We start from the raw sequence: 15,387 nt of genomic DNA on the forward strand, positions 1-15,387 counted from the left end.
GAAAGTATAATAAGGTTGAACGAGACGTATTTAATAGCACAAGCTTCAACATAGAAATTTATAAACAACAGTTATGGTAAATCTTTCTATCTGCACTGTCCAACTCAGTTATACTAAGGTGAAGTTTTCCCTTCCATACAGGCTTGACCACAGGTTCAAAAGCTCTAGAGGAATTGAAGTAGGCGTGGTCATTGTGTTATTGCCATTATAAAAGTTTTTTTTATATAATTTAACCACAATAACTTATGACAGGTATAGGGAGAGAGATTGAATGTCGTACCTCCTATGACCAGAACCTTCTGGGAGCAAAAATCTGCATTCTGAGTTATCCATTTTCGTTGATGTTACCCTTTAAGCCTTTAAGTCCCAAAACTAAACGCAGTATCCCAAAATGATTGTCAACCTTTACCCCGAATAGATGACACATTGGAAGCTTTAAACGGAAATAAATGGTTTTCAACCCTCGATATGCATTCTGGGTACTGGCAATGTGGCCTTGAAGAGAACGATCGAGAGAAAACCGCCTTTGCAATCCCCGGAAGCGGTCTATGGCAGTTCCGAGTACTATGTTTAGGTTTAAGTGGAGCACCCGCCACTTTCGAGAGGCTAGTTGAAAAGATCTTTTCAGGTTTAACCTGGAAGATATGTATGGTGCATTTGGACGATATCATCGTATTTTCAAAAGATTTTGACCAACATCTGAAAAACTTAAGTGAAGTTTGTGATCTTTTAAGGCAGCCAAATTTAAAGCTTCACCCTGATAAGTGTGTTTTAACATAAACTGAAGTAACCTTTTTAGGCCACAAAGTAACGAAAGACGGTATTAGTACCGATAACTCAAAAATCGACACGGTCCGAGATTGGCCGGTCCCGAGAAAGTCAAAGAAACCCGTAGTTTTGTAGGTTTTTGTTCTTATTATCGACGTTTCGTTAAAGACTTTGCTTCGATTGCAAAACCCCTACACAAATTGACAGAGAAAGGCACAAAGTTTGCTTGGACTGATGCATGTCAACAAGCTTTCAATACTATGAAAGAACTATTAATAGCCGCACCAGTGCTAGGTTACCCTGAAAATGAAGGGGAATTCATACTAGATTGTGATGCAAATTTCTTTGGGATGGGGGCAGTCCTGTCTCAATTGCAAAATAAAGTTGAGAAACCAATAGCGTATTTCAGTAAGACATTTTCCAAGTGTGAAACAAACTATTGTGTCACTCGAAAAGAGCTATCGGCTATTGTTAAGGCTATCAAAAATTTTCACCATTACTTATACGGTCGAAAATTCACTGTCCGTACCGACCACGGGTCCCTACGGTGGTTGATGAATTTTAAGGAACCGGAAGGTCAGCTGGCCCGTTGGATGGAAGTGCTTGGTAGTTATGATTTTACAATTATACATAGGGCAGGTAGAATTCCTGGGAATGCCGATGGTCTTAGCCGCCAGTCATTTCCTAACAGTTGCTCAAATTGTCTACGAAGGGAGACAAAAGAACATTGCTCAGGAGGATCTGAAATTAAAGCCTACGTTGATAATTCAGATCTAGTACCTTCTAGTGAGCTTAACACATCGACCGATACCAACAGTGAAAATAATGAAATTAGGAATTCACAAAATGAGTTAGGAAATATGCACACTGATGCACTTACTATTAATAAGGGTGTGTGTATGTTCTCATTTGACAACTCAATGAAAACACAGAACGACTCAGTAAACCAACATGACCTGGTTAGCTCACTGAAAATCGTGAACTCGAATAAAGATAAATCGTTGACAGTTCGTGAAACGTCGCAAGACGTTGACGTCGGCGATTTTACAAATGGAATCGAGTGTGAGCACGAAACTCGAGTGGATGCTGTGAAAACACGAGGAATGGTGAAGAAAGAATTGATGGAGAGTAAGAATGACCGTAAAAATTCTAAAAATAAGTGGTTAAGCAATAGAGTAGAAATAATGCGAGAACAAGAGAATGACAAAATTTTAAAACTTGTCCGTAATTTGGTAGAGAATTCAGTTAAACCGTTTTGGACTGATGTCTCAAAACACTGTCCAGAAGTAAAATACTACTGGAATCGTTTGGATTCTTTTGAAATAAAAGGGGTTCTGTATAAAATGTTTGAAAATGAACAGGGGGATGAAATTTCCTGGTTGTTAGTAATACCGGAGAGTTTGAAAGTTTTTATTTTGCAACATTTGCATGATAGTGCAATGGGTGGTGGTCATCTAGGTGTTAAAAAGACCCTTAGCAAAGTACGAGAGCGATACTTTTGGGATAAGAAAGTTTGTGGAGCAATGGTGTCGCAAATCTACTGGTAGAAAGCCAAAAGCACCAATGTGTCAATATCAAGTTGGGGCACGTTTTGGAGGGTGTAGCAATAGATATTCTTGGTCCTCTACCTACTTCGGAAAGTGGAAACAAATATTTGTTAGGCATTGGTGACTATTTCACCAAATTTGTACATGCAGTTCCCATTGAAAACCAAGAGGCTGTTACGGTAGCTCGAGCCTTTGTTAACAATTTTGTTTCTTTATTCGGTGTCCCTATGCAAGTGCATACGGACCAAGGGGCTAATTTCGAGTCACAATTTTTTCAGGAAACCTGCAAGCTCCTTGGTATAGATAAAACTCGTACCTCAGTAATGAGACCCCAATCTGATGGAATGGGGAGCGCTATATGCGGGAAATTTTAAGTATGCTGGCATCATTTGTATCAAGCCACCAGAGGGATTGGGACCAAGTGGTTCCCCATGTCATGATGGCCTATCGGTCGTCGGTTCATGAGAGCACTGGGGTTACCTCATGTAAAATGATGTTCGGTCAAGACGTCCATTTGCCAGTTGATCTTTATACGGCAAACCTGAATTGACAAATGTGACCCCCACAAGTAATATTATCAGTTTTGTTGAAAATCTTGAACAGCAAATAAAAGAGTTTCATGAGTTTGCGCGAGAAAAGTTAAAAGCGTCAAGTGACACAATGCAAAAGATGTATGACCACAGAATTAAACATAATAATTTTAATATTGGTGATCCTGTTTGGTACTACCAATACAAACGGAAAGTTGGTCAAAACCCCAAACTGCAAAGGCCTTGGCATGGACCTTTTATAGTTATCAGTAAACTGAATGATGTACTATATCGTATACAATTAAGCTCGAGGAGTCGAGCCAAAGTTGTACACCATGACAAATTAAAGTTATATGAGGGTGACAATAGACCCAAATGGTTTTCTCCCTGTCAGGATTGTTAATATAATTATATTACTATATTTGTATGTCTCTATTGTTCTGAAATAACTCATTTTTGAGACAAAACAAACATGAACATGTGTTGTGGTACTTTAAAATTGTTAATATTATGTTAGGATGTGGTCTCTAGTGGATTGCACCACAATATTATGTTAGGATGTGGTCTCTAGTGGATTGCACCGCAATTTTACTATATATAGTGGAGTTGACTTAACGTATTTGGAGGGAAATTTGAGAAACTATATCATTAAGTATGTCTTATTTATTTTGTAGCATAAATGGTTGTGTATCATTTGTGATGATCTAGCATTTGATAAACGTTGGAGTGCCGAGCGGCATAATATGGAGCGGCACAGCCCTTTCGGATGGAAATGTCCCTCATGTAAGAAATTGTTTCCCCGGAAGCAGTCATTGCATGGTTGTGAGGTTACAGAAACTGACATGATCTGTTTTGACAATGCAACAGGAATAAGTGGGAAGGAGGCTGAAATACAAATGGAGAGATACAGAAAAGAGGAAGATAACAAAAATGAAACACCTAATGAATAGCGGGCAACAGATACCAATCAAACCGTGAAGAAATTATGCTCCATCTGAGAGAAGTATCAAAATCTGTATTACTAGTATAAGCAATACAATTATGTCCGAAAAAGAAAAAGAGGATACCAGGAAGCTAATAGAAAACCGTAGACGAGCAAGAGTTGTAATAGAGGATAATGAATCTCAAACCAAAAAAATGGAAACTCAAGGAAAGAGATGAAAATTTAATGAAAATCAAAGCAGTTCTTAAGGACCTCTCATCAGAGATAGGCAAAGATTTAAGCGTCACACTTGAAACGGAGAAAGAAGAGAGCACAGATATTGAACTGCATACTTCTAATGAATAAATTGTAGAACTGAGTTCTTCGAATCAAATTAAGAAAAATAAATCTTTGAAATCCTCTACAGCCTCCTCCTCATCTTCCTCCTCCTCTTCATCTGGCTCCTGCGCAGAAGAAGCAAACACAGTAGTTATTGAACCAGCAAGTCTACCTGAAAGAAATACCCTGACTCCACCCATGATCGAAGAGGTGGACACTTACTTGCAGTACCTGCAAGAATGTCAGGAGAATATGGTGGTGTTAAATATAGGTGGAGTGAAATTTGAGACCAGCAAACCCACTCTTCGCTCGGACCCATCTTCAATCTTGATGCCCTGATGCTAAATCCAAACAGTGCATTCCGCCCATCAAACAACATTTACAGTTTCGACCGTGATCCAGCCCATTTCAAAATCATTCTTAACTATTTAAGAAACAATTGCAATGTAGAAAAAAAGATACCTACCAAGAGAACACCATTATCTCAATGAATTGGCACAGGAGGCAAAATTTTATAAGCAATTTAGTTTGAAAGCAATAGTGGAAGAAATACTGAATGATTTGTTTGCCTGCAAATTGAGTGCAATGTGAGAGAGAGCGTGTATAAATCGGTTATTGTTATTAAATGTTTCATATTTATTTTAAAATATTGGTGCTAGAAGAAAAATCAAAGTACTGAAGCACTGATGTTGTTGTGATGAAAAAATAATACTAGTGGTGTTAAAGTTGTGAATGTCCCTTAATTGAATTCTTTCTATTCCTTCCAATTTGGGGGCCATATCCTGTAGGAAGGGGACAGTGTATTTTGTGTTTATTAACATTTAAATGTTGTTTGTTGTTCACAACTACGGCTAACGCTAATCTTTGTTGTTTAAGTGAAGTGACTTATTACTCCATAGTTTTAGATTCGACGAAATATAGTCGGTTCTGAGTTGTCAAAGAAGTTTAGCAAACGGAAAACCAGTCCACCTACTGATTTTAAACTGTATGGAAACTTTATGTTACTCCCGTTGTGTGTAATCGAGTTAAAAAGTAATTCCAGTCCATTTTCTTCAATAAAAAGCATGGAAACATTTTATTTTGTCCTAGTTCGGTGTTGTTTACTTTTTCATTAGCCGGCACTACCAGCCGTGATACTTTTAGATAAAATGCACTGATTGGTTAATAACTATTGTTGAAATATAAGGCGCCTCTTGATTGGCTGAGCGGTTGTTGTAAAAGTACTTGACAGTACCGGAAACAGAGAGTCTAGATTACGTCACCCAAAAAGTTCTGAAGTTATCGAGGCGGCGACTTTTAAAATATCTGAAGCTTCAGAAAGCGCAAAAATTAGTAGATGAATAATTGATTAATGTTGTTGTGTTATCAAATCTAGAGTCCAACATTGTTTTTGTCTACAAAACGTTTTATATCCAATGTTTATCAGAGGTACAAGTAGAAAATAATAGCAGTGATAAGACCTATACTGCTACCACTCTCTCCAAAGTAGAGATTGTGGAAAACCATAAATCTGTGCTATCCTCTTTTGATCTCTCTACCAGGGACGATGATTGTGATTTACCGTCTATGTACTGGATTCCTAAACTTCACAAGAATCCATACAAACAACGTTTCATGGCTGGATCTGCAAAATGTACCACCAAACCTCTTTCAAAACTTTTAACTTCTATACTCACAACTGTAAAAGATGGTCTGCAGTCCTACCACAACACTTGTTACTCCCGTAGTGGTATTAATTCAATGTGGATCCTGAAAAATTCGAAAGATCTTTTGGAGACAATCAGTTCAAGACTATTATCTGAATATAATATCATTAAAACCTATGATTTTTCAACACTGTAACTTATATTCCCAATACTCACTTAAAATCCCGACTTAAAAACATTATACATCGATGTTTTTCCAAAAAAGATGGTACACCTAGATACAAATATATAGTTCTTGGTAGAGATTCCTCATACTTTGTAAGAAATAATTCCAAATCATCTTCCAAATATACAGAGGCTTGAATTTTTAATCGACAACATATTTGTCCAGTGTGGTGGACGTGTTTTTCAACAAACAGTCGGCTTTCCAATGGGAACAAATTGTGCTCCTTTACTTGCTGACCTATTCTTGCTAGATCCTTCAATCTCAGTTTCCGCTATAAAGATGACGTATTATCTTAAAACAATCCTACTTTCGGGGATTTAATACATCGCATCTACCCAAAAGAACTTGAGATAAACGATACTACAGACACTGTGAAGTCAGCCTCATATCTTGACCTACACTTAGAAATCGATGATAAAGGAAAACTATTGACCAAACTTTACGACAAACGTGATGACTTTTCATTCAGAATTGTCAACTTTCCTTTCATCTGTGGCAACATCCCTTCGGCTCCTGTGTATGGAGTGTTCATATCACAACTCATACGTTATGCCAGAGCTTACCGAAACTACGCAGACTTTTCGTATCGCGCCAGAACTCTAACAAATAGGCTTCTGGAACAGGGTTATGTTGCTACAAGATTGAAGTCATCACTACAGAAGTTTTATGGTCGTCATCATGAACTCGTGGATCGTTATGGTGTATCCATCAGCACCATGAAAACTGATTTATTCAACGGGTCATAGTTTTCCTTTCCTTGTTTGTCTACCCCGGACTTGACTTTTTTATGAGCAACTCGGCGGGTGTTTCTAGAAAAGCAGAGGACGCTTACCCTACCGGTGCACCTGGTCCATGCTCCCAGTTTTTAGTGGAGTCCGAGTTGCTCATTTACTTTTGTTACTTTGTATGTATGATTTTAGTTACTTTATGTTCTTTGTTGTGTATGTCTGTTTCCCATGTCTGATCTTTGTCCCCGGATTACATTCTTTTGATTACCGCAATAACCTTGGTTCCCTCGATTACTCTCTCCTAGATGGTTGATATATGTTTGCTTTGGGGCTAGATTTTGCTATTTTATTTCTATTTGTTTTGGTGCAAAACTCCGGTGACAAATTCCGAGTGTAAATTCAAGGAGCAATTTATCGGTGCAAATTCCGGGAGCAAATCCTCGGTGCAAATTCAAGGTGAAATTTATGGGTGCAAATCCAAGGTACAAAATAATGTTGAAATTCTGAATAGTAATAGTGTTCACGATCCGTAACTAGCGCAGTATAAATATAATTATTTAAATAGCGATGTATGTCATTGTCCATGTAGACTCATGTCAGCGAAATCGTCATAATAAGTCGGCCGATAAAGCTGTAAGTTTCCGTGTGTAGTTTATATAAAGTTGACAAAGTGTCGTAAGAGGTTCGGTCGAAGTTGGAAGTAACCTTAGACCTGTCCAAGTACCCAAAGAGCCGAGCTGTTCCGGTCATTTTTCTCAACATTATTTGTGATTAATAAAATATTCATATTTCATTCAACTCTTGTCTGGCTATAGTTCCCTCACTTTTATCTTTTAGCGCATTTTGGTTGGCGAAGTTTGTAACTCGCTAGACCAAAGGCCCTATTGAGAAACCATACTATCCCGAACTTGATGTAACGCAGCCTCCTCCGGTGATTTGACTCTAGCACCCGAGGGGCGGCATTACAATATATCTCAAAATATCCATTGAAACAAGATGGCGGGATAAACATACGTTCAGGTACGAGGACACGATTAATTTCTTAGTGCATTTCAACAGACCCATCTTGACATATAAAAAAAATCCACCGCTTCAAACTCATTCAAACTTCACCAATATGGAAACATGTATAAAAGCAGATTTCTATAAGAGTGCCAGAAAAATTCACCATCATATTTTATTTTTAAGCAACTTTACTTCGGAGACCCCGTAGACATGAAAAGTGACCACTGCTTTCAAAGGACCAAATCACAACTTCTACATAAAATTACAGAATGAAAAAAAAACCTTGTAAATTTGGTCCTTGCCCTACATTTTTGCAGTTACTACTAAGCAATAAAGTTTATGACCAAAAACACACTGAACCTAGACATATGCATTGTAAGTGCATTATTTGTGTGTATGATGATTAAAAGTAGTCAAAATAAAGCTGAGAATGTGTGCTTTAAAATCATATATGTAATTAACTCCAAAAGTGTATGAATATTTTTTACATGTGTGAGTAATTTGCCTCCATGCTGTCAGTTAGCAGAACAGGTAAAAATGTGGATTTTCAGTATTATTTATTCAAGTAAATTTTGTGAAGAATTTCTACAATCATCGTAGCATTAGCATAATGATTTTGGAAGCCTTATTTTCCAAGCTTCGCAACGGTATGCAACTTTAAGATGTCATTTGTCCTGGGAATTCACAGTGAGACTTTGAAAATTACTTTTTTAACATGCAAAATAATGGAACCATTAGAAGTGGTTAGTGGGACCTTCAGTACAAAATTCTCGTAGGAAAAATAAATATGGAAATATTTAGATCTTGGAGGTAAGAAAGAGAAATAATTGTATGAAAGTTGAAGTACAGAACGACATGAATTAAATGGCAATTTTTTAAAGGAACTTATGAGTAACTTAAAAGATAATTCCAAAAACTGCAAACAGGATGAGGTGAATTCGAGTATAATTTTCCAACTTCTCCCTTAGCCTTGGTTTCTACAGAAACGATACAACCACCCTTTCCCGATGATTGTTGTAGTTGTCTCTCCCTTTTCTTCCTTGATACAAGACCAAGTGATGACATTAAGGCGACAAGGGATCAGAGCTTGTTGTTTGAGTATAAGTGGTAAGCCTGTGCTTTAAAACGTGTTGTTTATATGGCCCCTATTTAGAATTAATATACAAACGTATGTTTTATTTGTACTATGAGTCATAAGTCTTATTACAGTGAAAGAAATTAGCAGTAGGCCTACAGACCGAGTCCATGCAAAATCAAGCAGGTCCATGACGAAATTGGCTCAATTTCCTTTAAAATCTACCATGTTATCTATGTAAAAATGTAATCATGGGAACCAAGGTTCTTGCAGTACTCAAAAGAATGTAATCCAGGGACTTAAACAAAGAACACAAAGTTATTAAAATAATACATGTATACAAAGTAACAAAAGCAAATGAGCAACTCAGACTCCACTAAATATTGGGAGCATGGACCAGGTGCACTGGTAGGGTAAGTGTCCTCTGCTTTTCTTGAAATCCCTTCGAGTTGCCCATAAAAAGTCAAGTAATGGCTAAAAAATTATCTGTGTTTCTACTAACCCTACCAATCATATTTTTTATGTTTTAGTTTTTTTGAGTTATTTTATGACATGCTTATAAGTTACATTGTAGCACTATTGAAGTCTGAATGTGTCTCCAAACCAAACCAGTCTAAAACTCTAAATAAGTACTGGTATACATGTATAAAGTTTTTCATACATGTTCATGTACCTAATAATCCTAGTTTGTAACAACATCATATTAGAAACTCAAGTATTTTTTCTGCCAAACCATACCCATGTATTTATTCACGAACTACTCATTTGCAGTTGCATTGCCATTGGTATCAGTACATCACTATTCCTAAGTTACATATCCGTCCATGCAATCTAAACATTGCCTCCAAACTCTTTCATTAGTACATTTTTGTAATTGTAAGGAAGTCATGGAGTAACTTTTGAGGACACTGAAGATGAAGAGACTGAGCAGGTTGATTTAGTGTGTGATGTTCCATTCCATCAACTGGAGAATGGAGAGTTTAATATCATCTATGCACATCCTGAAACATTTTCAAGGAAAAAGTTTGGTCATTTTCTTCGCAGCAAGACTTATCAAGATAATGTCTGTGCTGTTGTAATAGATAAAGTGCACATGGTTTCAGAATGGTTTGTATTGCAACTTAGATATATGTATGTTTGTTTTTCCATAGTCCCTTGTCATACCCAGAATTTAAAAATATGTACAAAGGGGTTTTCAAAAAATATTTTGTAATAGCAAAAATGGCTTATACAATATAATAATGGAAGAAAAGAACAAGGACATAATTACATGTACAATAGCTACAAACTTTTATACATCATAACATGTAGAGGACCTGAATTTTGTAAATATATGGTATGAATTTTCTCAAATCACACATGTAGTAACTAAATACAACACTTAGTTTTAAATTAGCATGGAATATATCTGAAAATCCTCAGTAGTATAGTGGTTATTATGTCTGTTTTGACAGCAGAAGACTGAGGTTCAAATCCTCACTGAGGAAACCATGATGCTTGAAAAACTTATTTTATTCCATTACACATGGCAGTAATAGAATTTAAGTGGAAATACTTGCTAAATTCAATTTTGCTTGTAAAAAATATTTCTACTTGCTAAAATTATATGTATTATATGGATAAGTCCAGTTCAGAATTAACACAAGAAACTTATATTTAGTGATTGTAAATTTTCAGTATTTGCTAAATTTAATTAGTGGGAAAAAATTCTAAAATGCAGTCCCTGCATGTACATGTATTAAATAAACAAAAGCAAACCCATCTATATTTCAAATTCTTTTCTTTTAATAGGCATAAACTCATTTATAGCACATTCATAATTTGATGATTTGAAAAAAATCCCTAGCCATTTTTTTTTCTGTCTGAAATGGAAAATGTTAAAAGTACATATACATGTATTCCAGATTTAAGTTCAATAAAAAACATGGCCTAATGGAACCAAGGTTTAAATTTGAATGGCCTTTCAGTGTATTTAACATTCAAAATTGAAATACTCCTTTGAAGGGGTGGTGATTTTAGGCCTGATTTTAAGAAAGTTGGTGAGCTGACTTGCATTTTATAGAGTGTGACTCATTTGGCCCTGACATCAACTGCCACTGTGGACTTAATAAAGGAATTAGAAAAAATATTAAATTATAATACCCCTGGTGTAATTTGGGCTAACCCAGACAGACCAAATATTTATATACAAACTGAGAAAAGACTCCCTAATATTAGAAAATTTGAAAAATATGATGATCTGATTAAGTCTGTTAGTAGCGAGTTGAAAGATAAGCTATCTAGTTCGCCACTAACAATTATGTTTGTTAAAAGTTTGGAATGCCTTGGATACTTTTATCAATATTTAGCTCATGAATTGAAAGATGTGCAGTCTATTGGTGATCCCATACCACAGAACAGAGTATTTGTCCAGTATCATAAAAATTAGAAAAAAAAATAAAGATTCATCTAAGTTCTATATACAAGTGTAAACAATAGTTTTCAACATGTTGAAATGAAGCATAAAACATATACTGAATGAATAATATTTAATATAAACTATTATCACAAATCAGCCTGGCCTGTTCGATGTTGTCAATATAATGGTTTATTTGTTAAATATAATTTTTCGGGTTGCTTTCATCCTTTGTATAACCTGTACACCAAAGATCATTGACCTAGCATAAGGGGTTCATGTTGAAATAAACTTATCAGAAAACTTAACATTCAACTTTAACATTGAATTTTCTAAGTCAACAGACCACCACTGCGGGGGTATATATATAAAATTGGCATGAATTTGTGATGCAATGATGGTAATGCATCTGTACACCAAATATCATTGACCTAACATATGGGTTTCATGTTCAAATAAACTTAATGTTAAGTGAGTGGACGCCGCAACCACTGGAAAAGCAAAACATTTTACCTTTTAAGTAAGACACTCATAAATTACCTTATTATCTGCATGGAATCTAATAGCTAGAGCTGTATAAATTCTTTGAACAGCAGATGCTTTTTTGTTCCTGCAGTTCAATATCATCCCATAAATAGTTCCTACTCTTGACAGCTTGGAGTCCACATCAACTTTGTCACCTACATGTACATCTAAATCAATTTAAGATTATTCAAATCAGGAATCAGTTGCTCACACACACTAGTATAAAGGTATTTATATGAATATGAAAAAAAAATATAGTATTGAATAGGTACACAAATAGGATTGGTCTATTTGGAAAACTCTTTGCTTTAACAATTATTGAAGTCACACTTACCTAGTTACGTTATTGTTACTAACACTTACCTACAGCACATAACAGTATCTCAAGTAATTCTGGGCATCTTGTCTTCATTTCTTCTACTAACTCTTTAAACCAATTTCTCTCCGATAATGTTTCTGGTTTATTATCAAAGACAATACTATGTCCAACTTTGCTCAACTGGGTGAGTTGTTTTTCAATAGAGATTGAAATTTCCCTTTTATCAGATACTGATAGCAAGTTTTCCACTGACAGTTGGTTCGTTAATGATAAATCCTCAAGATCAATCTTTGTTGCTGTGTATGAGTGCTCTAAAACCACAGTCTATTGTGATGTACTATTTTCCGCTCTAACAGAACAGTACCCCTCTTTTTCCTGATACGTAGCTTATTAAAATTTTCCTGTCCACTTTTTCTAAGTAAACAGCAAGTCTTACACATATTGGCACACTTTTCACATACAAACATGAATTCCATAATAGACTTTTCAATAGATATATCAAGACATTGCTCAATCCAGAAAACATAGTTCTCATTTACTGCCTTGTGCTTGGTCAAACCAAATAATCTCTTGGTCTTATTTTGGCATACAAAACAGAAAATTACGGCCACTTTCACTGGCGTTTCCATGATATGTAAAAAAATGTTTGGACTTTAGAAATATGACACGCTTAACCTAGCCATATGGTGTACGTTACGCTATATCAATAAGACGTACATATCCATAAAAATAGAATTAAAAAAGTTAATGTCTTTATGCATAAAAAAATTCATTACTTACAATAAGATAACAATCGGCCTGAATGAAACTTTGTGTTATTATCTTTTGAATGCATTTTCTTGCATATCTTTGAATATTGTACAATCAATTTCTAAAATTTTCTAACATTGTTAAATTGTAGGAAAGACTAATTCTAACAAATGGTACGATAACTGATGACCTTATGGAACCAAATAATTCAATTCAATAAACATAAATGTGATTCTTACAGAAGAAAGATACTAAATATGATAACATCTCTTTAAAAGGGTAAAATTTGATCAATGAACACAGGGATTAAATTTGTGAAATTAGTATTTCATAAAATTAAAAACCATGAGGCAACCAAAAAACTATTATAACTTTAATACTAAAACCCTTTTCTTTTTATTAATTATAAAGCTTGACTATAGCTAATTGTAAATAATGTTCAAAATAAATTAGTGCGAAAATCTCATCAATGCTATTTTTTTTTTATCAAAATAACAAAATGTATTGGTTTAGATTATGCTAGTATGCTGATAAGCATCATTAAAAATAACAAAACGTGCGATAAATTTTCATTGCTTTCAAATACAGGACAAAGGTTGAAAAAAAAAGATAACACCAATAAAAAAAAAATTAAAATGGTTTTCAACAGAACATCAATTTAACACACCCAGCAATCACAATTATGAAAATCACTAAAACATATTTCAAGGTGCATATACACTGAAATGTATTTAGAAGTAAAATCATGTCAAAATAAAGTATTAAGCATATAATTTTATATACATTGACAAATGAAAAATACATTTTATACATTCTATATGTGAAAGAAACTGACATTAAAAAATTGTTGCTACTAATGCATATAGACAAACAAAACTCTATAGTTTAGGAGCTATTAACTTTCAGTTCAAATCCATGTTGAAATACTTTTAACACAGTCTGTTAACCTGTTTGTTAACAATTACTATTTATGCAGAAACTCATAATCTCATGGACTTATATTGAAAATCTGTAAATGTATGTTTTTGATAACAGCTTTAAATAAGTACAATTCATAAACAATGGGAATGGGGAATGTGTCTAAAAAGCACCAACCCAATCAGAACCTTAGATACTTCCCTCTCGATACCCCACATCACAACATTTGCATTTGTGTGAAAACGCAAGCCTGACCCTCTCAAAATGGCAGTGCATACTTCGTGGTTCTGTATGTAGTGTCAAGAAAAACAGTTTCACCACCATATTGTTTCAACATGTGCTTTTGCCAACTGTTCTGGTAAAAGAGCAAAAACTGCTGATCTTCAGCAGTTAAGCATTCATTTCCATCTGCCTTATCTTCCACTGCTGGTCTATTAACCCTTGCTTAGGGCCGAAAATAGATGGTGTCGTTTGGATGGGCATCTTTCCATGCTTTAACTTTTAAATTTAATTGCGCCTGGTCTAGAAGTCCTTTTATCAGTTTTCTTCTTCTCCTGTCAACCATTCCATGTATGTCCTTACGACTTGGGTAGAATCTGCAGTTTATTGCATTTGGTAAACTGTTTTTACCAAACAAGTTCTTAACAAATATGTTTATGTGCCTTATAATGTCCCCAACATTATAAATACCATCATCAACCAGATTGTAAATGTGGTCTACAACACACTGATCTATTGGTGCTTTCAAATCAGCAGCCTATGAAATAAAAAAAAATCCAAAAAACATGCATATGGTTGTTTCAACAGTTCAGAGTCACATACCGATAAACAATATAATATTCATGATGTTTAAATGTTACATGCTTTAATCTGAATGTATTATGAACATTTGTTGTCAATATATGAGAAAACATTGAAAACTTAAGTTCTTTTTTTTTTTTTTGGTGAATCCATGTGATAGTTCGAAAAATTGGCACATTTGATATATCAATAATAGATAAATTTCTCCTTGCTTTCTCTATCTTGGTGTTTATTGATGATATTAATACCGCAATGCAAATTTGTTAGTACAATTTTATGAGTAGGGAGTAGACAATTTGAATTAAGAATAAGAATCTGACATTATACAGTTAATAAATATAAATACATTGCACACGTTATGTGTCTATTCATTAATTACTTATTCATACACAATTTATCAATTAATAGAGTGCATTTATTCTGACACAAACCTACAGCTAAGGGATCAAATAAATATGATTATTGCTTTTCTTGTGCATGATTATTGAACACATAATCATTAATACATTTAATTTCTTTCAACTTTAATAAACCATACATACATCATCCATTATGTGTTTGCTGTGGTCACATTTTTTAGGCAGATCTTTATAAATTCTTGCATCTACTTGAACTTCATTTTGCATGCAGAACTCAAATCAGCTTTCAGTTGTTCTGATGCTATTCGTCTGAAGTATGGGGTATTATTTACAATCTGAAATAAGAACCTTTATTCAACATAAGAATCACAATAAACTAACATTTAACAAAAGATAGTCTGAAATTTAGCATTTTACTACAGATAGATATAATGAACCAAAGATGATGCATTCTTATAACCACAATCAAAGTCTTGTGTATAGACATTTTACAACATGTTGATTGTGATATAATAAACTGAGGATGATGCATTC

At 34.7% G+C, this 15,387-nt stretch overlaps 1 protein-coding gene, 1 non-coding gene and 1 pseudogene across 2 annotated transcripts; 1 reads left to right on the plus strand and 2 right to left on the minus strand.

Moving 5' to 3' along the window:
- Window positions 1-9,643: 9,643 nt before the first annotated feature.
- On the minus strand, window positions 9,644-13,121 carry LOC148597914 (uncharacterized; annotated as a pseudogene).
- On the plus strand, window positions 10,202-10,273 carry Trnas-uga (transfer RNA serine (anticodon UGA)). Its single transcript has one exon. It is a non-coding gene; the product is annotated as a tRNA-Ser (tRNA).
- Window positions 13,122-13,152: 31 nt separating the features above from the next.
- Window positions 13,153-15,387, minus strand: LOC148597916 (uncharacterized). The gene is made up of 2 exons (XM_088562228.1): window positions 15,037-15,387; window positions 13,153-14,450 (listed from the first exon to the last, which is right to left on the minus strand). Exons 1-2 carry the CDS (start codon window positions 15,118-15,120, stop codon window positions 14,139-14,141), a joined length of 396 nt encoding a protein of 131 aa, XP_088418354.1. The 5' UTR covers window positions 15,121-15,387; the 3' UTR covers window positions 13,153-14,138.

This window comes from Perna viridis, chromosome 14 (assembly GCF_037379345.1).
Source record: "Perna viridis isolate PV_CMFRI_1.1 ecotype Kerala chromosome 14, ASM3737934v1, whole genome shotgun sequence".
NCBI lineage: Eukaryota > Metazoa > Mollusca > Bivalvia > Mytilida > Mytilidae > Perna > Perna viridis.